This window comes from Schistocerca piceifrons, chromosome 5, assembly GCF_021461385.2.
Source record: "Schistocerca piceifrons isolate TAMUIC-IGC-003096 chromosome 5, iqSchPice1.1, whole genome shotgun sequence".
Classification (NCBI taxonomy): Eukaryota; Metazoa; Arthropoda; class Insecta; order Orthoptera; family Acrididae; genus Schistocerca; species Schistocerca piceifrons.
Window position 1 is genome coordinate 507,565,046 of NC_060142.1, and position 26,485 is coordinate 507,591,530.

A 26,485-nucleotide genomic window follows, 5' to 3' on the forward strand; every position below is an offset into this window, starting at 1 on the left:
CCTTCGCACTAAATATGCCCTCCCACCTTCCTTGTCTCAAGTGTTAGCAGATGAGCCTTATATGGTTACATCCATCCTGAGTTTTCTTCGCAAAAGTCGGCTGTCTTCCCAGATTTAAGTACCTGAATTTCCTTCTTGAATCAGGGTCCCTCGGCTAGTGTTGGCATTGGTATGGCAGACTTTCGGCCTTGCCTCCATGCTGGCCAGGTTTTCCCCCCACTTTTCCCTGCATTTTTTCTGGTCTTTTGTGGTGTCTTGTTATCGATTTTCTAGTGTTTTCTTCCCCTGCTGTTCCAGTTGTGCTGCTATCATAGTATGGTGTGAATATCGGGATGGGTTGGTGGTGGTCCCGGCACCCCATCTTGCATAGTGCCTTTGGGGTGCCGCTTGGTCGTGTCCCCCCTTCCCACAATCAGTCAAACCTACCACAATCAATCAGCTACATACAGTCACACAGTTTCTGCCTGTTACCATAATAATATTGGGAAGGACAGCCTTGCAGGTGTGTTAACAGACTATTTGTTTAAGAGTCAGGGAAGCAAAATAGTAAAGCAATGTATTTACAGAAAACTGTAATGACTGATAAAGTCAACCTGGTTGGAGGTCAGTAAGGGGTCTGCAGAAATGTAGCAACAAGCAATGCAGTAGGCCTTACCAATTGGCGTAGAAGAAATTTATAGAATTTTTAGATTTTGTAAAAGCTTCTGACAATGTTGGTAGCTGCATCATATTATACACAGCTGTACTTATTTTATTTTGACTGTATATTTCGTCCAAGGTCAAATCATCGTCAGGTAATAAAACATATTCATCTGTGCATCCTAAAATTGCAGTAACCAATAACTTTCCATTCTTGAAATGTTCTGTCTAAGCAGAACATTTAGAACACACATTTACTGTTTTGCAGTATAAACATTAAGTACCTGGAATAAACTTTAGTACCTAGTCTATCACTGTTGACTGTGTTGACTGGAATACACGCTTTCATAAAAGGCAGAGTGTGAAAAGTTATCTGCAATGTGTACAGAAATCAGACTGCTGTTGTGAGACCCAAAGTACAGGAAAGGGAAGCAGTGGTTCAGAAGAGAGGAGGGTTGTAGCATATCCCCAGTATAATTTGATCTGTACATTAAACAATCTTTGGAGGAAGCCAAGGAAAAATTTGAAAAGAGAATCAAGCTTCATGGAGAAGAAATAAATCTCTGAAGTTGGCCAATGGTATTGTAATCCTGTCAAATGGCAAAAAACTTGGAAGAGTAGTTGAACAAAATGGACAGTGCCTTGAGAAAAAAGATTCTAAGATCAACATCAACGAAGGTAATGGAATGTAATCAAATTGATTGTGACTCTGAGTGAATCAGATTAGAAAATGATTCACATGACATATTAGAAGTTGAGCTACTTGAGAAAGGGGACATCCTTGTCAAGATTGCTTGTAAACAACATTTATTCTCAATTTCCAGTTTCTGTAAGCATGGTTACTATCTTCAGATCTGTGAATGCATTCATAAAAAGTGAAATTATATGGAAATAAAATTAAGTACACAATAGTGGGTGCATAGTAATATCAAAACTGTGTTAAAACATATCTCGATAAAAGGTTACTATGTGTCTCCTATACCATTTATAGAAGCACTCTTCCTAAACCGTTGCCAGGTACGTGAGGACGAGATTATCGGTACATCGGCAAGTTGAGGTTAAAATGACAATACACAGAGTAATTTACCAAATACTTGTGTCCCATACCACACACTACTGTGCACTTTGTTGCAGCCAGGGCACCACGGGACTAGCAGGTGGCAGCTGGTACTGTTGCTATTATAATCATGTACTTCTTACTTACATATAAAATGTAGACTGGCAATGGCAAGAAAATCGTTTCTGAAGAAGAGAAATTTGTTAACATCGAGTATAGATTTAAGTGTCAGGAAGTCGTTTCTGAAAGTATTTGTATGGAGTGTAGCCATGAATGGAAGTGAAACATGGACGATAACCAGTTTGGACAAGAAGAGAATAGAAGCTTTCGAAATGTGGTGCTACAGAAGAATGCTGAAGATAAGGTGGGTAGATCACGTAACTAATGAGGAGGCATTGAATAGGATTGGGGAGAAGAGAAGTTTGTGGCACAACTTGACTAGAAGAAGGGATCGGTTGGTAGGACATGTTTTGAGGCATCAAGGGATCACAAATTTAGCATTGGAGGGCAGCGTGGAGGGTAAAAATCGTAGAGGGAGACCAAGAGATGAATACACTAAGCAGATTCAGAAGGATGTAGGTTGCAGTAGGTACTGGGAGATGAAGAAGCTTGCACAGAATAGAGTAGCATGGAGAGCTGCATCAAACCAGTCTCAGGACTGAAGACCACAACAACAACACTTCTTACTTAAAATTATTGATGTATTTTAATTAAAACATGTTTCCTGTTAAAGGCTAATAAAAGATTACTAAACAGCATTTTTAAAGTTATTTTATTGAGTGAATTTGCATGATGCCACTCCATTGATTGCCTCTTCGTCTCTGGTGAAAAATGATGGAGCCATGTTTCATCACCTGTCACAATTCTTCCAAGAAATTCATCTCCACCATTTTCGTACTGTTCCAAAAGTTTGCTGCATACCGTTTTTCTTGTTTCTTTGTGAGCCACTGTCAACATCCTGGGAACCCATGTGGCACAAACCTTTTTTAACGCCAACAGTTTCAGTATTCTGCAAACATTTCCTTCCCTTATCCCAATGTAGCATGACAATTCATTCACTTGCATAAGTGGACCTATGTGGAGGCTTCTTTACATCTTGGTGAAGATGCTGGAAACTGGTATACACCAGATTATTGTACGACATACACTCCTGGAAATGGAAAAAAGAACACATTGACACCGGTGTGTCAGACCCACCATACTTGCTCCGGACACTGCGAGAGGGCTGTACAAGCAATGATCACACGCACAGCACAGCGGACAACACCAGGAACCGCGGTGTTGGCCGTCGAATGGCGCTAGCTGCGCAGCATTTGTGCACCGCCACCGTCAGTGTCAGCCAGTTTGCCGTGGCATACGGAGCTCCATCGCAGTCTTTAACACTGGTAGCATGCCGCGACAGCGTGGACGTGAACCGTATGTGCAGTTGACGGACTTTGAGCGAGGGCGTATAGTGGGCATGCGGGAGGCCGGGTGGACGTACCGCCGAATTGCTCAACACGTGGGGCGTGAGGTCTCCACAGTACATCGATGTTGTCGCCAGTGGTCGGCGGAAGGTGCACGTGCCCGTCGACCTGGGACCGGACCGCAGCGACGCACGGATGCACGCCAAGACCGTAGGATCCTACGCAGTGCCATAGGGGACCGCACCGCCACTTCCCAGCAAATTAGGGACACTGTTGCTCCTGGGGCATCGGCGAGGACCATTCGCAATCGTCTCCATGAAGCTGGGCTACGGTCCCGCACACCGTTAGGCCGTCTTCCGCTCACGCCCCAACATCGTGCAGCCCGCCTCCAGTGGTGTCGCGACAGGCGTGAATGGAGGGACGAATGGAGACGTGTCGTCTTCAGCGATGAGAGTCGCTTCTGCCTTGGTGCCAATGATGGTCGTATGCGTGTTTGGCGCCGTGCAGGTGAGCGCCACAATCAGGACTGCATACGACCGAGGCACACAGGGCCAACACCCGGCATCATGGTGTGGGGAGCGATCTCCTACACTGGCCGTACACCACTGGTGATCATCGAGGGGACACTGAATAGTGCACGGTACATCCAAACCGTCATCGAACCCATCGTTCTACCATTCCTAGACCGGCAAGGGAACTTGCTGTTCCAACAGGACAATGCACGTCCGCATGTATCCCGTGCCACCCAACATGCTCTAGAAGGTGTAAGTCAACTACCCTGGCCAGCAAGATCTCCGGATCTGTCCCCCATTGAGCATGTTTGGGACTGGATGAAGCGTCGTCTCACGCGGTCTGCACGTCCAGCACGAACGCTGGTCCAACTGAGGTGCCAGGTGGAAATGGCATGGCAAGCCGTTCCACAGGACTACATCCAGCATCTCTACGATCATCTCCATGGGAGAATAGCAGCCTGCATTGCTGCGAAAGGTGGATATACACTGTACTAGTGCCGACATTGTGCATGCTCTGTTGCCTGTGTCTATGTGCCTGTGGTTCTGTCAGTGTGATCATGTGATGTATCTGACCCCAGGAATGTGTCAATAAAGTTTCCCCTTCCTGGGACAATGAATTCACGGTGTTCTTATTTCAATTTCCAGGAGTGTATTTTGTAATTTATAAAAATCTGCACACATAATTGTAAAATTATTACAATTGTAAAAAATATAGGTATGCAAAATTAAAAGGTAGGTTTCTGCTGTATCATTTGGATAGCAATCCATGCTGCTGATGACACCCTAAGTAACAACCATAAATGCATATAATAAAATTGTTACATTGATAGTGGATAAAACACTTCATTCACATAGTAACAACAGTTAGATGATGTAACCACCCACATCTGGCCCATCATGGTGATATTAATGGATAGATTACAGTCAAAGAATTGACAACACATTGAGCAATATAAAAAGCTCTAGTTAATGAAGAAATTAAATTCACGCATAAGGTGCATGACACCGCCACAAAATGCTTGTTTACTGATTTAAGTTAAGAGTATCTTTCTGTGTGCTGTATTTATCTTCACTCTCCGTGATTCCTCTTATCTGTTGCTGATACAGAAGAAAACACAATGTCTGAAAAAATTTGAGTATGGAAGGACGTGTCGCCTGATGTCTATATATCTAAGGGTACCAGCACCCCTTATTAGGGCTCGTTATCTTCATAGACCAACAAATAATGTGTAAACATAGCAGTGCAAACATATAACTAAACTGCAGCTGCCAGCACAAAATTTAATGTCATATTTGCGGTATCTGTCACTCTCTGATCCACCATACTTTCAAATACGTGTACTACCAGTTACTCCACTATGTGGCCTACAGCTGCCACTGCAGGACGACGATGCTGCCATGGAAGATCCCCATTCCGGAGCTCCAGCGGTGGGTGTACTTAAGTTTAGTCAATCATGTACAGACATCATTTTGTATGTGTGTGCTGTTGAATAACATTTACAGACTTCTACAGTATCCAGGGCTGGACATCATCTTAATGGAAGCTGTATTGAAGAGTGACAGATTTATAAATATTTTGTATATGTATTTATTTCTACATTCAATTCTACTTTTAGCAGCTGGCACTGCAGTTACACAACAAAAGTATGTATTATTTTTACTATTTGGCACTGGAACGGCATTTGTTCCCCACTTCTTTATCCATTAAAGACCCACACAGCTTGCAAAGAAGTTGTAACAGGTGATTTATCAGGTGACAAATACAAAAGATATCTTTTGTATCAATATACTGAGCAAACCACACGAATGACTCTATAAATTACGTGCTGCTTTACATATATAGTGAGATTAGTAATTCAAGAGTTGACAAAAGATAACATCACTAGATAGAATATACGAGGGTCACTCACCCAAAAAAATGCACACTATTTTTTTAAATCCATCTTTTATTCTACATGTTTGAAAGTTTTACAGTGTGTAGATACCTCCTTTAGGAACAATATTTTCATTTCTCCACATAATTTCCATACCTCTCAACTGCCTTACGCCATCTTGGAACCAGCGCCTGTATACCCGCACGGTAAAATTCTGGACCATCCTGTTGGAGCCACTGTTTGGCAGCGTGCACAAGGGACTCGTCATCTTCAAACCTTGTTCCACAAAGAGAGTCTTTCTGTTTCCCAAAGAGATGATAGTCACATGGAGCCAGGTCAGGACTGTAAGGTAGTTGTTTCAGTGTTGTCCATCTGAGTTTTGTGATCGCTTCCATGGTTTTTTGACTGACATGTGGCTGTGCATTGTCGTGCAACAGCCGATGTGGTCGAACACGACTCAGTCGAGCTTGAAGTTTCTTCAGTGTCGTCACATATGCATCAGAACTTATGGTGGTTCCACTTGGCATGATGTTCACAAGCAAGAGTCCTTCGGAATCAAAAAACACCGTAGCCATAACTTTTCCAGCAGAAGGTGTGGTTTTGAAATTTTTTTTCTTGGGTGAATTTGCGTGATGCTACTCCATTGATTGCCTCTTCGTCTCTGGTGAAAAATGATGGAGCCATGTATCATCACCTGTCACAATTCTTCCAAGAAATTCATCTCCACCATTCTCATACTGTTCCAAAAGTTTGCTGCATACCGTTTTTCTTGTTTCTTTGTGAGCCACTGTCAACATCCTGGGAACTCAAGTGGCACAAACCTTTTTTAACGCCAACAGTTTCAGTATTCTGCAAACATTTCCTTCCCTTATCCCGATGTAGCATGGCAATTCATTCACTGTGATGCCTCTGTCAGCAGTCACCAATTTGTTAATGCTCTGTACATTGTCTGGAGTGTGTGCAGTTACGAGGCCTGCCACTGCAAGGACAATCCTCAATATTGCCGTGCCTGCTTTTTTTCACGTAACCTGCTTGCCCACCAACTAACAGTACTATGATCGACAGCGGCATCTCTATACACCCTTTTCAACCTCTTGTGGATGTTTCCCACTGTCTCATTTTCACAGCACAGGAATTCTATGACAGCACATTGCTTGTGACGAATGTCAAGTGTAGCAGCCATCTTGAAGACATGCTGTGACAGCGCCACTCACGGGAGCAGGGTGAACTAAGTTTGAAAACAAGCGGGAAGGATGTATCTACACGCTGTAAAACTTTCACACATGCAGAATAAAAACTGTATTTTTACAAAAATAGTGTGCATTTCTTTTGGAGTAACCCTCATAGGTGGTCCACTTATTAAAAAAAAAAAAAAAAAAACATTCTGTATGCAGAGGGTTCTGACAGTTACACGTAACTCATTTCAGAGCTAGCTATCATATGCAATAGGAGATATTTACTGTCAAAATATCTGTAGAATGGAGCAACAGTAAATATCTCCTACTCCATATGGAAATTAGTTACATGTAATTGTCAGCTCACTTTGCAGACTGCACTTTTTTTGGAAGTCAGTGAATCACCTGTATTATGCTAAGTTATGTTACTTTATGGCAACTGTTTAATTTCTTTTCTTGTTGTATGCATAACCCAGTATGTACTTTGTGTCATTTGTTCAGCTTGATCAGTAAGTTAATACAAGAGATCTTTTGTATTTCTGAACTAGATAAAATGTGACATTAAATTATATGCTGGGAGCTGTTAAACCCACAGTGACAGTGATGTACCTCCACTAACTATGTGTGCGATTTCAGAGATTGCGCGTCCTCACAGTTCACAGGCCCGCTTAAAGAGGTCATCAGGGTCAAAATTCCAGCCAGCTTTGGTGAGCCGCCAAAGAAGCAGTATTATTTAAGCGATTGGAGACAAGTGCTCAGCTTGTTCTGTAACTTGTGTTACTGATGTCCAGCCAGTGTGTTCAGGGCTTCATTGTATCTTGAATGTTTCTCTATGAAGTACTATGTTCCGTAAATCAAGTTTGTTCTTGCTACAGAATACTTGGCTATGAGTAAGGGTTATGTTTTCTCTGTATGTTAATGTCAGTGCTAAGCCACCTGAAGAACATCTCAATGAAAGAAATACTCCAGTGTATCAATGCTAAGCATCAAGCTTTCACAGAGCAACAGCAGGCTCCTGCCACTGCTATAAATCAAGTGGCATCTGAATGTTAGCAGCAGGTCACCCTCTTGTCAGTGCAAGTGTCGCCCTCTGTGCATATGATGAATCGGCTGAAGATTGGGACTCCTACGAGACATGGTTATGCCAACATTTGCAGGTTTTTCACGTGGATGATGCAAGCATGTGTAGGGCTCTCTGTCTTTCTTTCTTTCCTTGCTTTTTCTATGCATTTAACGGTTGTTATGGGCATTTACATGAACTGACCAGCTTATTGTTTGATGAAATGTGCAAGCTTCTATCAACCTATTACCATGATAAAACACATGTCATTGCAACATGTGGAATTTTACTGTTGTCAGAAATGCCCAAACCATTCTTACAACGGCTAGGCTGCAGAATTACATGGGTTGAGACATTGGTGTAAATTTGTCACAAGTACCCATCACGAATCCTGTGCTGATTACATGTTACCTGATGTTGTTATTCGTCTGGTCCCAGATAGGGACGTCCGTGAAAAAGCGCTTCAGTGTGAGAATCTGACACTTACGGTTATGCTCAATGTGTCAAAACAAAGGCCACATTGCAGTGATGTGTAACTGCTCTTCAAATGTGGCAGACACAGTAGTGCTGATAGACATAAACTGTAACTCTACAGTGACTGTTTCCCTGAACAAATTGTTTATTGACTTGCGTATGTTTAAAAAACTGCTAAAAATGCGAGTGACTTTAGTAAACGCACAGATGTACGTGGTCTTGGGCTCCCCTGCCCTCCCCTCACAAAGATTTATAGATCTTACTTACTTACAGTAAGCAGCAGATTGTGATCCTAGGTCAGTTCTCCACTCCTGTCTCCTACAAATCTGTTGTTTGCCCACTCACCTTCCGTGTTGTGGATCATTCCCATACTGCAGACCTGTTCGGATCAGATGCATGTAACGTTTTCATTTCCTCCATTGCCGATAATGTAAATGTAGTGTCAGATAAAGTTCATATCAGCAGGTGGTGTCCCTCTGCTTTGTGTTTTCGTCTCTGTTTTCTCCTGTGTTCGGTTATGCTACCGGATTTCAGGCCCACATTATCATGAAAGTGACTGCCTGCCCTGTATATTATTATTATTATTATTATTATTATTATTATTATTATTATTATTTCTTTACTTTCTCAGACGTTAAGTCTGGTTAAAAATGGAAAGTGACGCGGACCTTGATCAAGCGTCACATCCTTTTAAATGTATGGTATGTGTTATATTGCATTTAGGAACTTTCGGGTAATTGAACATGTATCAATAATTACAGATATCTGTAGTTGTATATATAAGTTTGGATGTAGCTGTATTGCATTGATGTACTGGTGGATATTGTGTGGTATGACTCCTGTAGTTGATCGTATAATTGGTATTATGTCAACTTTATCCTGATGCCACATGTCCTTGACTTCCTCAGCCAGTTGGATGTATTTTTCAATTTTTTCTCCTGTTTTCTTCTGTATATTTGTTGTATTAGTTATGGATATTTTGATTAGTTGTGTTAATTTCTTCTTTTTATTGGTGAGTATGATGTCAGGTTTGTTATGTGGTGTTGTTTTATCTGTTATAATGGTTCTGTTCCAGTATAATTTGTATTCATCGTTCTCCAGTACACTTTGTGGTGCATACTTGTATGTGGGAACATGTTGTTTTATAAGTTTGTTGTAAGGCAAGCTGTTGATGTATTATTTTTGCTACATTGTCATGTCTTCTGGAATATTCTGTATTTGCTAGTATTGTACATCCGTTTGTGATGTGATCTACTGTTTCTATTTGTTGTTTGCAAAGTCTGCATTTATCTGTTGTGGTATTGGGATCTTTAATAATATGCTTGCTGTAATATCTGGTGTTTATTGTTTGATCCTGTATTTCAATCATGAATCCTTCCGTCTCACTGTATATATTGCCTTTTCTTAGCCATGTGTTTGATGCATCTTGATCAATGTGTGGCTGTGTTAGATGATACAGGTGCTTGCCATCTAGTGTTTTCTTTTTCCAATTTACTTTCTTCGTATCTGTTGATGTTATGTGATCTAAAGGGTCGTAGAAGTGGTTATGAAATTGCAGTGGTGTAGCTGATGTATTTATATGAGTGATTGCTTTGTGTATTTTGCTAGTTTCTGCTTGTTCTATAAAGAATTTTCTTAAATTGTCTACCTGTCCATAATGTAGGTTTTTTATGTCGATAAATCCCCTTCCTCCTTCCTTTCTGCTTAATGTGAATCCTTCTGTTGCTGAATGTATGTGATGTATTCTACACTCCTGGAAATGGAAAAAAGAACGCATTGACACCGGTGTGTCAGTTCCACCATACTTGCTCCGGACACGGCGAGAGGGCTGTACAAGCAATGATCACACGCACGGCACAGCGGACACACCAGGAACCGCGGTGTTGGCCGTCGAATGGCGCTAGCTGCGCAGCATTTGTGCACCGCCGCCGTCAGTGTCAGCCAGTTTGCCGTGGCATACGGAGCTCCATCGCAGTCTTTAACACTGGTAGCATGCCGCGACAGCATGGACGTGAACCGTATGTGCAGTTGACGGACTTTGAGCGAGGGCGTATAGTGGGCATGCGGGAGGCCGGGTGGATGTACCGCCGAATTGCTCAACACGTGGGGCGTGAGGTCTCCACAGTACATCGATGTTGTCGCCAGTGGTCGGCGGAAGGTGCACGTGCCCGTCGACCTGGGACCGGACCGCAGCGACGCACGGATGCACGCCAAGACCGTAGGATCCTACGCAGTGCCGTAGGGGACCGCACCGCCACTTCCCAGCAAATTAGGGACACTGTTGCTCGTGGGGTATCGGCGAGGACCATTCGCAACCGTCTCCATGAAGCTGGGCTACGGTCCCGCACACCGTTAGGCCGTCTTCCGCTCACGCCCCAACATCGTGCAGCCCGCCTCCAGTGGTGTCGCGACAGGCGTGAATGGAAGGACGAATGGAGACGTGTCGTCTTCAGCGATGAGAGTCGCTTCTGCCTTGGTGCCAATGATGGTCGTATGCGTGTTTGGCGCCGTGCAGGTGAGCGCCACAATCAGGACTGCATACGACCGAGGCACACAGGGCCAACACCCGGCATCATGGTGTGGGGAGCGATCTCCTACACTGGCCGTACACCACTGGTGATCGTCGAGGGGACACTGAATAGTGCACGGTACATCCAAACCGTCATCGAACCCATTGTTCTACCATTCCTAGACCGGCAAGGGAACTTGCTGTTCCAACAGGACAATGCACGTCCGCATGCATCCCGTGCCACCCAACGTGCTCTAGAAGGTGTAAGTCAACTACCCTGGCCAGCAAGATCTCCGGATCTGTCCCCCATTGAGCATGTTTGGGACTGGATGAAGCGTCGTCTCACGCGGTCTGCACGTCCAGCACGAACGCTGGTCCAACTGAGGCGCCAGGTGGAAATTGCATGGCAAGCCGTTCCACAGGACTACATCCAGCATCTCTACGATCGTCTCCATGGGAGAATAGCAGCCTGCATTGCTGCGAAAGGTGGATATACACTGTACTAGTGCCGACATTGTGCATGCTCTGTTGCCTGTGTCTATGTGCCTGTGGTTCTGTCAGTGTGATCATGTGATGTATCTGACCCCAGGAATGTGTCAATAAAGTTTCCCCTTCCTGGGACAATGAATTCACGGTGTTCTTATTTCAATTTCCAGGAGTGTATATTTGTGGCATTGTGATTGTGTAAGTGTATTGAGTGCTTCTAGGTCTGTGTTACTCCATTTCACTACTCCAAATGAGTAGGTCAATATTGGTATAGCATAGGTATTTATAGCTTTTGTCTTGTTTCTTGCTGTCAATTCTGTTTTCAGTATTTTTGTTAGTCTTTGTCTATATTTTTCTTTCAGTTCTTCTTTAATATTTGTATGATCTATTCCCATTTTTTGTCTGTATCCTAGATATTTATAGGCATCTGTTTTTTCCATCGCTTCTATGCAGTCGCTGTGGTTATCCAATATGTAATCTTGTTTAGTGTGTTTTCCCTTGAGTATGCTATTTTTCTTACATTTGTCTGTTCCAAAAGCCATATTTATATCATTGCTGAATACTTCTGTTATCTTTAGTAATTGGATGAGTTGTTGATTTGTTGCTGCCAGTAGTTTTAGATCATCCATGTATAGCAGATGTGTGATTTTGTGTGGGTATGTTCCAGTAATATTGTATCCATTATTTGTATTATTTAGCATGTTGGATAGTGGGTTCAGAGCAAGGCAGAACCAGAAAGGACTTAAGGAGTCTCCTTGGTATATTCCACGCTTAATCTGTATTGGCTGTGATGTGATATTATTTGAATTTGTTTGGATATTAAGTGTGGTTTCCCAATTTTTCATTACTATGTTTAGGAACTGTATCAATTTAGGATCTACTTTGTATATTTCCAATATTTGTAGTAACCATGAGTGGGGTACACTATCAAAAGCTTTTTGGTAATCAATGTATGCATAGTGTAGCGACCTTTGTTTACTTTTAGCTTAGTATGTCACCTCTGCATCTATTATCAGTTGCTCTTTACATCCTCGTGCTCCTTTGCAACAGCCTTTTTGTTCTTCATTTATAATTTTGTTCTGTGTTGTATGTGTCATTAATTTCTGTGTAATGACTGAAGTAAATATTTTGTATATTGTTGGTAGGCATGTTATGGGGCGATATTTAGCTGGGTTTGCTGTGTCTGCTTGATCTTTAGGTTTCAGATATGTTATTCCATGTGTAAGTGTATCAGGGAATGTGTATGGGTCTGCAATGTAACTGTTAAATAATTTAATGTGACTTACCATATGAAGGCGCTGGCAGGTCGATAGAAAAACAGACACATACATACACACAAAATTCAAGCTTTTGCAACAAACTGTTGCCTCATCAGGAAAGAGGGAAGGAGAGGGAAAGACGAAAGGAAGTGGGTTTTAAGGGAGAGGGTAAGGAGTCATTCCAATCCGGGGAGCGGAAAGACTTACCTTAGGGGGAAAAAAGGACGGGTATACACTCGCATATACACACACATATCCATCCACACATATACAGACACAAGCATTTTGTGTGTATGTATGTGTCTGTTTGTGTTTCTATCGACCTGCCAGCGCTTTCGTATGGTAAGTCACATCATCTTTGTTTTTAAATATATTTTTCCCGCGTGGAATGTTTCCCTCTATTATATTGTTAAATAATTTAGTTAGATGTGAATGTGTTGAGGTGAATTTCTTTAGCCAGAAATTTGCTATTTTATCTTTTCCAGGGGCTTTCCAATTGTGAGTAGAATTAATTGTTTGGGTGACTTCATGTTGCAAAATCATCACTTCAGGCATTTGTGGTATCATCTTGTACGTATCTGTTTCTGCTTGTATCCACCGTGCATGCCTGTTATGTTGTACCGGGTTTGACCATATGTTGCTCCAGAAGTGTTCCATGTCTGTTATGTTTGGTGGATTGTCTATTTTAATGTGTGTGTTATCTATTGTCTGGTAAAATTTCTTTTGGTTTGTGTTGAATGTTTGGTTGTGTTTCCTTCTATTTTCACTTTTTTTTGTATCTTCTAAGTCGTTTGGCCAATGCTTGTAATTTCTGCTTCTTTTCATCTAATTGCTCTATCACTTCTTGTTGTGAGATTTTACCTAACCTTTTTCGTTTTTTTTTCTGACATTTCATTTCTTATAAATTGTGTTAGCTGTCCGATGTCTTTTCTCAGTTTTTCTATTGTGATCTGTAGACTGTGTTGCCATGCTGGTTTTGTGGGTTTCTTCTGTGTGTTAGTTGGTTCTGATCTCTGCCTAGTGTGTATATTTAGTATAGTGAGTGCTCCTATATAAACCAGTAGTTGTAACTCTTCCATAGTTGTTTTCATTTGTTTCGTTGTGTTTGATTGTGTTGATAGTGTTTATTGTTGTTTCGACTTGTGGGTTATTTGGCGGTCTATGCAAGAATGTCTGTATTTGTGTCTTTGTATTCTATATATGTCATGAAATTTTTCTTCTATATCTAACATGTGTGTCACTTCGTGTTCTATTTGTGCTTGTTCTGGTGGCTGTCTTAAGATTTCGTTTTCCTCTGACTGTTTAATTGATGCGTGTTGTTCTTTGTTTGTTTGCTCTGGTATGTTGGAGTCCATTACTGTATTTTCTTCTTCTTCTGATTGCACATTATTTTGTTCCAGTATTTGTTGTACTTGTTGTTTGATGTTTTCTAATTCTGACTGGGGTATCCTGTTATTTTTGATTATTACACGGATCTGATCAGCTAGTCGTTGTTCTGTTAAAAATTTTAATTCTGGGTATCTGGTAATAAATGTTGTGTATACTTGTGATCTGTATCCAGTTGTGTTGGTTCCTAGGTTTGTTGTTTGGTAATAACAGAACATGAGGTGTCGATTAACTTCATCTGACCATCTCATCCTCTGTCTTTGTTTTCCTTCTAGGGTGGTTGCAGGAAGCATATCCTGCAAAACACCTCTATTTGGATTTGAATCATTTTCCAGTTGGCTAGCAGTGTCGTTACCATTGTGGGCGGGCATAGGGTTCAGCGTCGTCCCCGACCAAGACGGCGCTTGTCCGAGGTTTCTTTAGTTCTGTCCTGAACCAACTAATCACACTAAAAGGGGGGGGTTAGCCCTATTAGTGGTTGGTCTTTTCGTCGCCTTTATTATTGTTATTATTTTAAGCAGCAGGTGGCTGTCATGCTATGCCCGACTTCTAGTGATTTGGCTGATCCACTGGCCATTGTTAAGAACCCAACAGGTTTCGTCTCAGGGATGACTTCAGCGTCATGATTAATGCACAGTCAGTGATGGATGCATACCCTTTTTCCCACTATGATGAGGTGCTCGCAAAATTGTCAGGCTGCCACTACTTTCCCAAGATTGATTTGATGGAAGTGTACCTCCAGCTCCCCTTGGATGTTGCCACTTGACATCTTCTTATTGTCAATTAACCTTTCAACCTATACCAATATCAACACTTGCCTTTTGGCATCGGTGATGCACCTGCAATTTTTGAGAACAGCTACAACCTCTGTAACCAGCTGCAGAATTCCCTCGACGATATCAGTGTTTTGGGTTCTTCCACTGAAGACCAACTTAACAATCTGCAATCGTTGTTTCCTGTTTTTCAGACTGCAGGTCTCAAGTGCAGTCTTGCCAAATCTCAGTTTCTTTCAGCCATCAACGGAGTACCTAGGTTTTGAGGTTTCTCAAACAGGGGTCAAGCCGCTGCATCACCCTATTGACACAGTTGCAGCTTTGCCACTGCCGACTTCTGTTGAGGAACTGCAGGCTTTTCTAGGTAAAGTTGCTTACTACTGTAAGTTTTTATTGGATGCACCCACTGTTGCTCAGTCCTACACATGCTTTTGTGAAAAAATTTTAAAACTCAGATGCCGAAGTATATATCAGGCAGATCCCCTGAAGCTACTATAGACTGTTTTCTTAGTTCGCAGTGTTTCCTTCCGATGGGGACAAGAGTCTGGCAGGGCAGCTACGTGGATGCCAACAATGGATCCTCCTTTACCTACTGCATCCGATGCCACATGCACTTGGGTGGGCTTTTGGTTTTGGCCTCCAGTGCCTGTCTGCACTTTTGGTTTTGGCCACTGGCCAAACTGGGTTCCTGCCATCTTGGAGCATCATTGGAGCCAACACCATGACACTGTGGAGTCTGTTCTTGGAGGGCTGACCGCATCCCCCCCCCCCCCCCCTCCTCCCTCTTCCTCTGCTACCTCCACCCCCAATCCTCGATTGCCATTGCTGGTGTAGCCCACTGCACCTGACATCAGCACCACCTCTGTTGCTGGGTCCTGTGCATGTGGGTGTCAACCCCAACACCTGTGCTGATGCCTCTGGCACTGACTGCTGACATTGACGACGACGTCACTATGGAGACACCATCACCAGTCCTGCCCTATGGCCTCTCACGAGAGGGGGGGGGGGGAGAAGTGTACAAAACTGCCTCATCATAATCATCATTCCCCCCCCCCCACTTTCCAATGCTTGCCTGCAACATGCTGCAGCAGCCGTGGTCATTTAGCAGTGAAATGAATATCAGTGCAGTCATTGATGTTTTCCGTTATTCATAATCTCAGTACCTTCTGAGATCAGTGCTCGATCTCTCTCTCTCTCTCTCTCTCTCTCTCTCTCTCTCTCTCTCTCTCTCTCTCTCCCTCTCCCTCCCCCCTCTCTCTCTCCCCCCTCTCCCTCCCTCCCCCCCTTCTCTCTCCCCCCTCTCCCTCCCTCCCCCCCCTTCTCTCTCCCCCCTCTCCCTCCCTCCCCCCCCCTTCTCTCTCTCTCTCTCTCTCTCTCTCTCTCTCTCTCTCTCTCTCTCTCTCTCTCTCTCTCTCACACTCACACTCACATTCTCACTTTACCTGCCCTACCTCTATCTTTCTTTCTACTTCCTTTTCTTCTTCTTATAAACAAAGAGGCAGCAGTGCTTCTTTTTCCTTGTATTTCTCTGTGCCTAGTGTTTTTATGTATGTGGTTTACTTTCGCTCACGAAATGCACGATTTCAGAGATCGCAGGTCCATACAGTTCACAGGCCTCTCTTAGAGAGGCCACCAGGGTCGCTCACTGGTGAGCCACCAAAGAAACAGTATTATTTAAGTGGCTAAGTGGCCGCATACAAGTGCTCGGCCTATTCTGTAACCTGCATTACTGTTGTCCAGTCAATGTGTTCAGTGCTATTCATATCCAGTACTTAATTATATCTAATGTGGTTCTCTTATAAAGAACTGTGTTCCATAAATCATAGATGTTCTTGCTATAGCAGATAGCTTCTTCCAAGTTGATTCTACAGGCTATGACCATTGCAGCTTAGTGATTTTTTCCTGTGATACTGATTTCAGGCCATTTGTTGGCCTATGAACATAAAATAATGTGTCTTAATGAGATGCAGTGGTACCCTCATACATGTACACCCCAAGGGGCTAGCCACTCTTTGGCGCTCGTGCTTGGCTACGACAGGGCCCCAAGCTTTGTAGCATCTTTTCCCTTTTGTGCTGCATGTCTATCCTCTTGCTATTCTTTTTACTCTCCCTTGGGGACCATGCCTGGAATGTTTTTGGGAATGTGTTTTGCATTTTCAGTAGCTGACATCAGAACAGTCTCTCCACTGTTTTTCATTCATTTTTTCTTCGTTCCCCTTACCTTATCCTTTCTCCCCTTTAGTGTTTGAATTTCCTCTTTTTTCTTCTTCTTCTTCTTCTTCTTCTTCTTCTTCTTCTTCTTCTTCTTCTTCTTCCCTGTGCACACCTGAAGGCCGGCCCATGTGTCTGACGTGACGTGTAACAGGTGACTGGGTAACGGGTAATTCCCAGCCCTGGATTGGCAGGTAGGGTTCACACGTTCCCCCTGGTACAGACCAGGCCCAGGGAGTTGCTACCTTTCCAAACCGCAGAGTGATCCCTCTGTCAGATGTTCAGGAGGTGTTATCTGAGGTGCGACTAATCACTTAAGGCCATGCCATCAGAGACACTGGCAGCGATTTTCTCACAATGAGGCAATCATCTTTACAGCCAACGTCTACTAAACGTAAACAGAATGAAGCTCACAATTCAAAGACCCTCCCAGCTACACCATAGTTCCATGTACTGATGACAATCGGTTTTTTGCTGCAGTAAATCCGTTTATTATTCAGAAAGGTGTTGAAGCAGTTGCTGGCCCTGTGAAATACTGCTCTCATTTACATAATGGCATTTTCCGTTTGGAGACTACTTTTGCTTCCCAAGCATAACAACTGCTTGCAGCTTCGCTCCTCCACTTCTATTCTGTTTGTGTTGAGGCACATAGAACTCTGAGTTCTTCACATGTGTAGTTTACACTAGGCTGCTTGATGGTCTGACCAAGGAGAAATCCAAACATACCTCTCTGATCAGCGTGCCATTGCAGTGTGTCAGGTACATGAGAACGGTAGGTGCATCGTTAGTGCCCAAACACACTCATTTTCTCACTTTCGATACAGTGGTGCTTCCATCAAGATCAAAGCCAGCTATGAAGTCATCACAGTCCAACCACACATTCCGAAATGCATTGGCAACCATGCTGCCTCCTCACGAGATTGTCCCATGTATCTCGATGAGTGGGCAGTCCAGGAGATCCAGGTGAAGGAAAAAGGGCCTTACCCAGTCGCTCGCAAGTTGTTGGGTAGTTAGAAACCCTGAGTTCTACCATCCGGCACTTACAGTACTGTTGCTGCCACATCTCACTCCATAAAGGGCATGGCCATGCAGACATGCAGTCTCAAATTCAGGACTGCAGTGGTAAAATCAACCACTCATGGTAGCATTCCAGCCTCCTCCTCCTCCTCCATAGCATCCCAGCCGCCGCCTCCTCCAGCTGTGCAACAAGTCACCAAACTTCCATCTCATGGGGCGAAGTCATATGCTACATAACCGGCAGGCCAGGAAGGACAGATGGAATATTCCCTCAGAGACTTCTTATGTCCCTCCAGCCAACAAACATCTGAGTCTTCCTCTGCCAAACGGAAAAGCTTCAAAAAATGAAACAAAGGCAATTGGTCTTCTCCTTCACTGACTTGGAGATCCCCTTAGATGGTGTCGCAACATGCTACCCTCCCTCAGCCGACCTCCAGGTCACTTGTGCGCACAGCCAACCGTTTTTCTGCCCTAGGACTCCACAGTCAAACCAAGGGAGAATGCCGACACCTCTGTAGACAGCATGGAGCAAGATCATCCAGCCTGTGAGTCTTCGAAGGCTGGCACTCGGCAGCAGCCGATGTGACACCCTTCATTTCTTCCCTCCTACCCTTTCCTTGTCATGAGTCCCCTCCAGTGGAACAATTGTGGTGTTGGATCCAACAAGGAGGAATTATGGCTGCTCTTGGAACCACAGCATCCACTTTTTCTCTGCCTCCAGGAAACAAAATTGCATCCTCATGACCGTTCTCAGCTCTCGCATTTCTTTCTGGTCCTCTTTGACTTTCCCCCGAGGACGGTGTCCCGTCTCGTGGGAGAGTCATGCTCTTATCTGGGATGACGTCCATGATCAAACCATCTCCCTGACTACCCGGCTTCAAGCTGTTGCAGTCCGCATTTTCCTATCTCACTTCGCCTTTCACCTTTATACCATTTACATCCCTCTGTCATTCAGTGTCACCAGGGCAGACTTCCTCCAGTTTATTGGGCACCTCCCTCACCCCGTTATGCTGTTTGGTGACTTTAATGTGTACCATTCCCTTTGGGGCTCTTCCAGAACCTGTCAGAGAGGTGCCCTCTTTGCAGTACTTCTCAATAAACTTAACCTCATCTGCCTTAACATGGGAGCATCTACATTCCTTTCAGACTCCTTACACACCTATCCCCATTTGGACCTCTCCTTCTGCACTACCCAGATTGCCCATTATCTCAAGTGGTCCCTTTTCTCTGACACGTATTCGAGTGACCATTTCCCGAATACTGTCCTTCTGCTGACTCCTACCCCACCTATGTGCACCCCCAAATGGCAGCTTTTTAAGGCTAACTGGAGGCTTTACTTTGACAGACAACATAACCTCAGTTGCGATGACCAGGTAGAATATCTTACAAACATTATGCTTACGGCTGGAGAACATTCCATTCCTCTTACTGCCTCTTTACCGCGCTGTGTCCAGGTCTCTTGGTGGATTGAGGCATGCCGTGATGCAATTCATACGCTGAGATGTCCTGTGTGCATTTTTAACCATCATCCTACAATGGCAAACCGCATTCGTTATAAACAGTCGTGTGCACAGTGTCATGATGTTCTTTGGGATAGCAAGAAAGCTAGTTGGATTTCATTTAATAGTTCTTTTAACAGCTCCACTCCCTTTTCCATCGTGTGGACCAACCTCCAATGGCTCTCTGGGACCAAGATCCATTCATCAATTTCACTCTGAGTGTAGCAGATGTCATTGTGGACCCTATTTCTACCTCCAACACCTTGGGCCGCTATTTTGTGGAGATTTCAAGCTCCACCCACTATTACCCACATTCCTCCATTGGGAACGAGTGTGAGGACACTTGGTTGGTAGCCTTCTCGTGAATGCTATGATGCTGCCTTTACTATGAGGGAGCTAGATCATGTTCTCACTTCTTCCCGGTCCTCCACTCCAGGGACAGACGATATTCACATTCAGATGTTGCAGAACCTTTCTCTTGTGGGCAAGCACTTTCTCCTTCATACGTACAGTCTGTACAATCTGGGCAGAGGGCATGTTTCCCAGATGTTGGCGTGAAGCCACTGTCATCCCCATACCTAAGCCCAGTAAGGGCCAACACCTTCATTATAGTTATTGTCCCATTTTGATCACCAACTGTATTTGCAAGACGATGTAACATATGATTCATGCCCAGCTTATATGGTGGCTCAAGTCTGGCAATTTACTAACCACTGCACAGTGTGGATCTCGAGCACTCCATTCTGCAGTTGATTACCTCATCATGAATGGTTTTCTGTGGAAATACCAGACTGAGGCCATGCTTTTTGATTTTGAGAAAGGCTATGTCACCTGCTGGAGGACTGGTATCCTCCATACTCTCTACATGTGAGGCCTACGTGGCTGCATGTCTAGTTTCCTTCAGGAATTTTTAAAAGTCAGAGTTTTCAAGGTACATTGGGTTCTACCTTGTAGAACACATTTAGCCGGGAAAATGGTGTAGTTACGTCCTGAGTGTCATCCTCTTTTCTACAGCCATTAACCCTATTATGGCCTGGCTCTCACCGGGTAACTCTTGCTCCCTTTTCATTGATGATTTTGCCATTTATTGCATTTCTCCACGGACTTGTCTCCTTGAGCAGCGTCTTCAGCATTGTCTTGATCGTCTTTACTCATGGAGCATGGACAATGGCTTTCACTTTTCCACTGACAAAACCACTTGTATGAATTTCTGGTGACACAATTGGTTTCTTCTACCGTCTTTGCATCTTGGGCCTGTTGCTGTACCATTCGTTGAAAATACGAATTTCCTGGTGCTTACCATTCGTTGAAAATACGAATTTCCTGGTGCTCTTGCTCGATAGCAAACTTTCTTGGTCCTCCCATGTGTCTTACTTGGCAGCCTACTGTATGCTGTCTCTCAATGGCTATGTGTTCTCAGTGGTACTTCCTGGGGAATGGGTCAGACTACCCTACTCTGTTTGTACCAGTCCCTTGTCTGTTTGAAACTAGACTATGGGGGTTTCATTTATGCATCCGCCCATCCATCCCTCTCGTGCCATGTCAGTACTATCCACCATTATGGCATCTGTTTGCTGTGTGCAAAAGGTGTCGAACTATCGCTGTCATACCTACATGATTTTCTCATCAGCAGGTATGCATGCTGTTTGTCTGCCATGCCTGGCCACCTATCTCATGCCTCTTCCTCCAATGACTCCTAGGATTGCCAGTATGGGACACGTCCCTCCCCTCTATTACCTCCTGGAGTTCACTTTCGGCTCGTGCTCCATCAGCTTAATTTCACGCTTCCTGCCACTTTTCCAATGGGTGTGAACCCTTCACCACCTTGGCTTCATGTGGCAGCCTGTGCTCACTTTGGCCTTCATATGCTTCCTAAGGACACTACTCCAGCCTCACTCTATCACTGTAAGTTTCTCGTACTTCACATGAAGCTTAGCGATAGTACCTTTGTGTACACCGATCACGCTTGGACTGACCATGGCATCAGGTGCATCTTCATCATTGAAACCAACCATTTTTGGTGTCGGCTTCTGGTACACTACTCAATGTTTACAGCAGACCTCTTCGCACCGTATCAGACCACGCAGTACATCCGGCAGCACAGGATTTTCAATCGAGTCATCTGCTCAGATTCTTTCAGAGCCTCTGTATGGTGTACACCGTGCAATCCTTTGTGCAAAGGATCCAGGAAAGCTGTCACTTTCTCACTCTTGATTGAGACCTTGTGATTTTTATGTGGGTCCCTGGTCACATCAGTCTGATGGGAAGCAATGCCACTGATGCTGCTGCCAAGGCTGCTGTCCTCGTACCTCAGCCCGCTAGTTCTGCCCTTCCCTCCGATGATCATGTTGCCATCTGTCAGCTGGTAGTGTCACTGTGGCTTCACCACTGGTCCTCCCTTCATGGGAGCAAACTCCAGGGAATTAAACCTCTTCCAGCAGCTTGGACAATTTCCTCTCTGCCCTCTTGCTGCAAGGAGATCATTTTAGTTAGGTTGCGTATTGGGGACTGTCTTTTTAGTCATCACCATTTGTTAAGTCGTGCTCCCCCACCACTTTGTGCTCATTGCCCTCAACCTTTGATGGTTCTCCATTTCACGGCAGAATGCCCTTTTTAAAAAAGGGCATTCTAATTTATGTTTGCCTTCTAAATTATTGGCTGTTTTAGTGAACGATGCGCAAGCTGTCGACAACATTTTTCGTTTTATCTGTCATAGCAATATGGCAAAAGACATTTAATCTTTAGTTCGGAACCTCCATTTCTCTGTGGCGTATTTTAGGGACCTTTTTCCAAGTCCCTGTTTTTATCTGTCTTTCCTTCCATTGATTGGGCTTACCTTATAGTCATTTTTAACTCATTTTATGTCTTCATGTTCTATGGTTCTGACATGGGCACATATGACCCTATTTGTTTTTGTGCTCTAACACAAAACTAAACTCACACATGTAGACCTCGGGCAACACACCATGTCACATTTAAATATTTTCAGTCATAGTGTTTTTGTTGTACCAATGAAGATATAGATATCTTGACAGTAAATATCTCTACTGCATACAGTAGCTAGCTCATGTCTGGAATATGTCACATGTAATTGTCAGCTCCTTCTGCATACTGCATGTTTTTGAAATCAGTGGATCACATATACTGTGTCTGGTGACACAGTTCCTGCTGCTATTTTTTCAGATTATTTTTTGGTCTATGAAGATAATGTGCCCTAATAAGGTGCAAAGGTATTCTTATGTACATAGATATCAGGCGACACATCCTCCCACACTCATCATTTTTCAGACATTTCGTTTCCTTCTGTGCAAGCAAAAGATGAGAGGAATTTTAGACAATGAAGATAAGAACAGCACATGGGAGAATACCCTTAACATTTTGTGGAGGTATCATCTGTTTTACACACAAATTTAATTTATTCGTTACCTAGAGTTTTTTTATATTGGTTTAATATGTTGTTAATTTTTTTACTTTAACCCATCCATTAATATCCTCATCATGAGCCTAATTTTTTCTTGTTGCAGGCCCCTCGAACACAGTGTAGGCATAGATCATGACGCTGATAAGGGCTTTTTACATCATCTAACTATTGACTGTTGATGCTTGAATTAAGTGTGTTATCCACTATCACCATAATGTATTACTTGCATGCATAGTATTTACATAGGATGTCATCAGCAGCATAGATTGTTTTCCAGATGACATAGTGGAAGCCCACCTTGTAACTTTACATCTGCGTGTATCTATAATTTTAATAATATTATAACTATGTCTGCAAATTTTTATAAGTTACAAAATATTGTCATACAGCAATTTAGTATATGTCATTTTGTGAAAGCTGTAAAACATCTTCTACATAGGTGAACTTATGCAAATGAATGAAATAAGAATAATTTTTAGCTTCTATTTTAATAACTATTTTACAATAATTCTAAAAAATGTTGTTTAGTAATCTTTTATGGACATGTGCAGGAATCACACTGTAATTACAAATTCTTAAATAATTTTCAGTAAGAACTACATGAATATTCCAGCAACAGTATTGCAATGAAGGACACAATAGTGTATGGTGTGGGGTATGAACATTTGGCAAATTACTCTGTATATTGTAGTTTTAACCGTAACTTGCTGATGGATCTTTCATCTCGTCCCTCACACACCTGTCAATGGTTTAGAAAGAGTGCTTGTGCAGCTGGTTTAGGAGGCATACAATGTTTTATTAAGGAATGTTACAACACAGTTTTTCTGTTACTGTGCATCTGCTGGTGTGTGATGCAGCAGAAGACTGTTGAAGAATAGATTGGTAGATCAGGTAACCAATGAAGAGGTACTGAATCGAATTTTGGAGTAATGATTTTTATGGCATAACTTGGTTAAAGGAAGGGATAATTTGGCTGGAGATATCTTGAGGCATCAAGGAATACTATGGGGAGTAAAAATTAACAGGGACCAAAATTTGAATAAAGTAAGTAGTTTCAAATAGGTGTAGGTTGCAGCAGATATGTACGTAAGGCGAGATTTGCATGTGAAACATGACATCAAAACAATCTTTTGACAGAATACACCTCTCCACCATGCAAGATACAGTGTAATTTGTCACTGCTCTGGCTGCAACCAATGTGTTTACAAAGTTCACCGATATTATCACCATGGTTACTGTTGACTTGTACAGTGTTTAACGCTGTAAACATATTTGTTTCAGACCAGAGGGCCAACTCACCGTAGAAAAACATGGGCAGGTGCTGCTTTAAGTATTCTACGTCCTTCTCTGCGATTGGAGCCTATCCCAGAATCTGCTGTTCCTAGCTTATCAGAACAAACAAGAAACACATCGACTGAAGGTTGTATGATAAAAAGCAAAATGTTCCATTAAGTATATTTATTAATTTTTATGAGAAATAATGACCTTATCTTAACATTCTTGATGGTTAAATTCATCTGGAAACGCCCGCATCTCGTGGTCGTGCGGTAGCGTTCTCGCTTCCCACGCCCGGGTTCCCGGGTTCGATTCCCGGCGGGGTCAGGGATTTTCTCTGCCTCGTGATGGCTGGTTGTTGTGTGCTGTCCTTAGGTTAGTTAGGTTTAATTAGTTCTAAGTTCTAGGGGACTGATGACCATAGATGTTAAGTCCCATAGTGCTCAGAGCCATTTGAACCATTTTTTTTCATCTGGAAATACACAGATGTAACACATAACATGGTTGGAAAATGTGACCTCTCTTTGTAAATGGAGGCATTGAGCAATCTGCAGACAACTAAACAAGACTTTAATTGTTGTTGAGCTTTTAGACAATGTCTTTCCTCAGAGTTAATTAACAACAGCAACCATGTATAGATGGAGGGCTACATTGCCCCTTTGTTGCATCAACTGAACATATGAGTTGGCCGGAGTAGATAAAAGTATAAGGAGTTGGGGGGGGGGGGGGGGTGCTATCAAACAACATGTTAGGACAGTTCCCATCTACTTAAGAGAAGTTGGTGTGATTCGTAATATCACTTTCAGAGAGATAGAAAGGATTTTGGGAAAGGTGTTCTTCATAAAAGAACTTGTTGAAAGTAAGTGGGAAGTCCATGCAGATGATTCGATATTCCTATCTGGGATGTATTCGCTGATAAAGTGATGCTTCTTTAGGAGCTGCTTTGTGAGGATAGTTGGAAAATTACGGATAGATATGAATACGTCACAGAATACTGTCCCATAGACTAGATTTGAAGCATGGTCATCAAACTCTTTTTTGCTTAAGGGCAAATATTGATATTGTAGGGTGGTGGGGTCATAAAGTGGCTGCTTGGAGACAGATTTGCTTTTCACCAAACCATGGTTACTGATAGAAGCTTACCACTTAATCCTTCGGAATCTACGTATTATAAGCTATTGCACCAAATACTTTTAAGTGCAAAAGAAAAATATATATTGGGACTAAATACATTTTTCTTAAGGCTTAATTAGTGACCAATTTTCCATACCTAAACAGATACTCTAACCAGTGCCATTGCAACAGTGTTCCATGTTTGCTTTTCCGATTTTTGTGTGCATTTACTAGGCATCTTCGTGCTCTACTATCCGAAATAGTACCAAGTGGCTGCAGCAGACCATTTGGAATTGGTCTTCTGTATTTGGCCAAATATAAAAGAAAAGACGGTTTTAAATAATATAACTTAATTAATTCAAAATTGTCACAAAGGGATAGAGTGGCAGATGATAGCTTTGTAAGCTTTGTATACGGAAGGGTTTAGTTGTCAGTTTTACCTGTTGTATTATGTGTGTTTTTTGGAAGTAACTTTTATTAGAGTGAACACCTTTGCCAGTCTAACCTACGAGTAGTGTGGTCACTTTTCCCGATTGGACACCATGTTGACATTAATGATTCATAGATTCAAATGGAAATAAATTACAAGGAACCACATTTGTAGTCCAAAACATATTGCTGTTCAAACATTGATATTGTAAAAAAATATTACTCTCCACACAAGTGAAGTAACAAAAATGATATAAGTGATGTATCTTATATCAGACGACCACTAGAAAATAACGGAACAAGCTTCCTCTGTCAGTCTTACTGACAACAATGGTGATCTAGACTAGAACTGGTCTGACCACATCTCGGCAGGCAGCTGCACTGTTCAGGGCAAAAAATACATTATCACCTTTTCGCCCAGCAGGTCCACCTCACCACACCCACCCCTACTAGTCTTATTATTAATTGGTAACCTACCCTTCTACTCATTGTGTCATAATATAACAGCCTTAATTTTATTGGATATTACTTGCTGCAAACAAGTACCACATTTGAAGACTGCCATTTCTAGAATAAACATTCATGAACCCATGTTACTCCTGTTTGGCAATTATACCATAGCGTAGCATCTGATCAGCATTTGTTGCACGTGCTGGTGAGTTACCAGCATTGGAAGACAAGGAATAAAACATTCCCCCTCTCACTTCTATCAACACTGCAGCGGCCGCACGTCGTAATGCTTTGCCTCTGATGTAAGTGCCAAACTTACTTAGCTTACTGCTGATTTAACCAGTCTCAATTAAAATTAAGCACTTCCTAAAGTATTAATCTCTTCGTATTTTTGTCTGTGACTGAGCAAGAAAAATATTCTCCTAAGAAGCTCTTAACGTTAGTTGAATTTTTGTATTCA

At 42.8% G+C, this 26,485-nt stretch overlaps 1 protein-coding gene across 1 annotated transcript in view; it reads left to right on the plus strand.

Annotated features, from left to right (window-relative positions):
- Positions 1 to 26,485, plus strand: part of LOC124798146 (kinesin-like protein KIN-7M, chloroplastic) — a 278,641-nt gene that overhangs the window by 138,789 nt on the left and 113,367 nt on the right. The window contains exon 9 of the mRNA XM_047261426.1: positions 24,040 to 24,178. Coding sequence (XP_047117382.1) covers positions 24,040 to 24,178 — 139 coding nt within the window. The remainder of the gene's footprint in view (positions 1 to 24,039; positions 24,179 to 26,485) is intronic.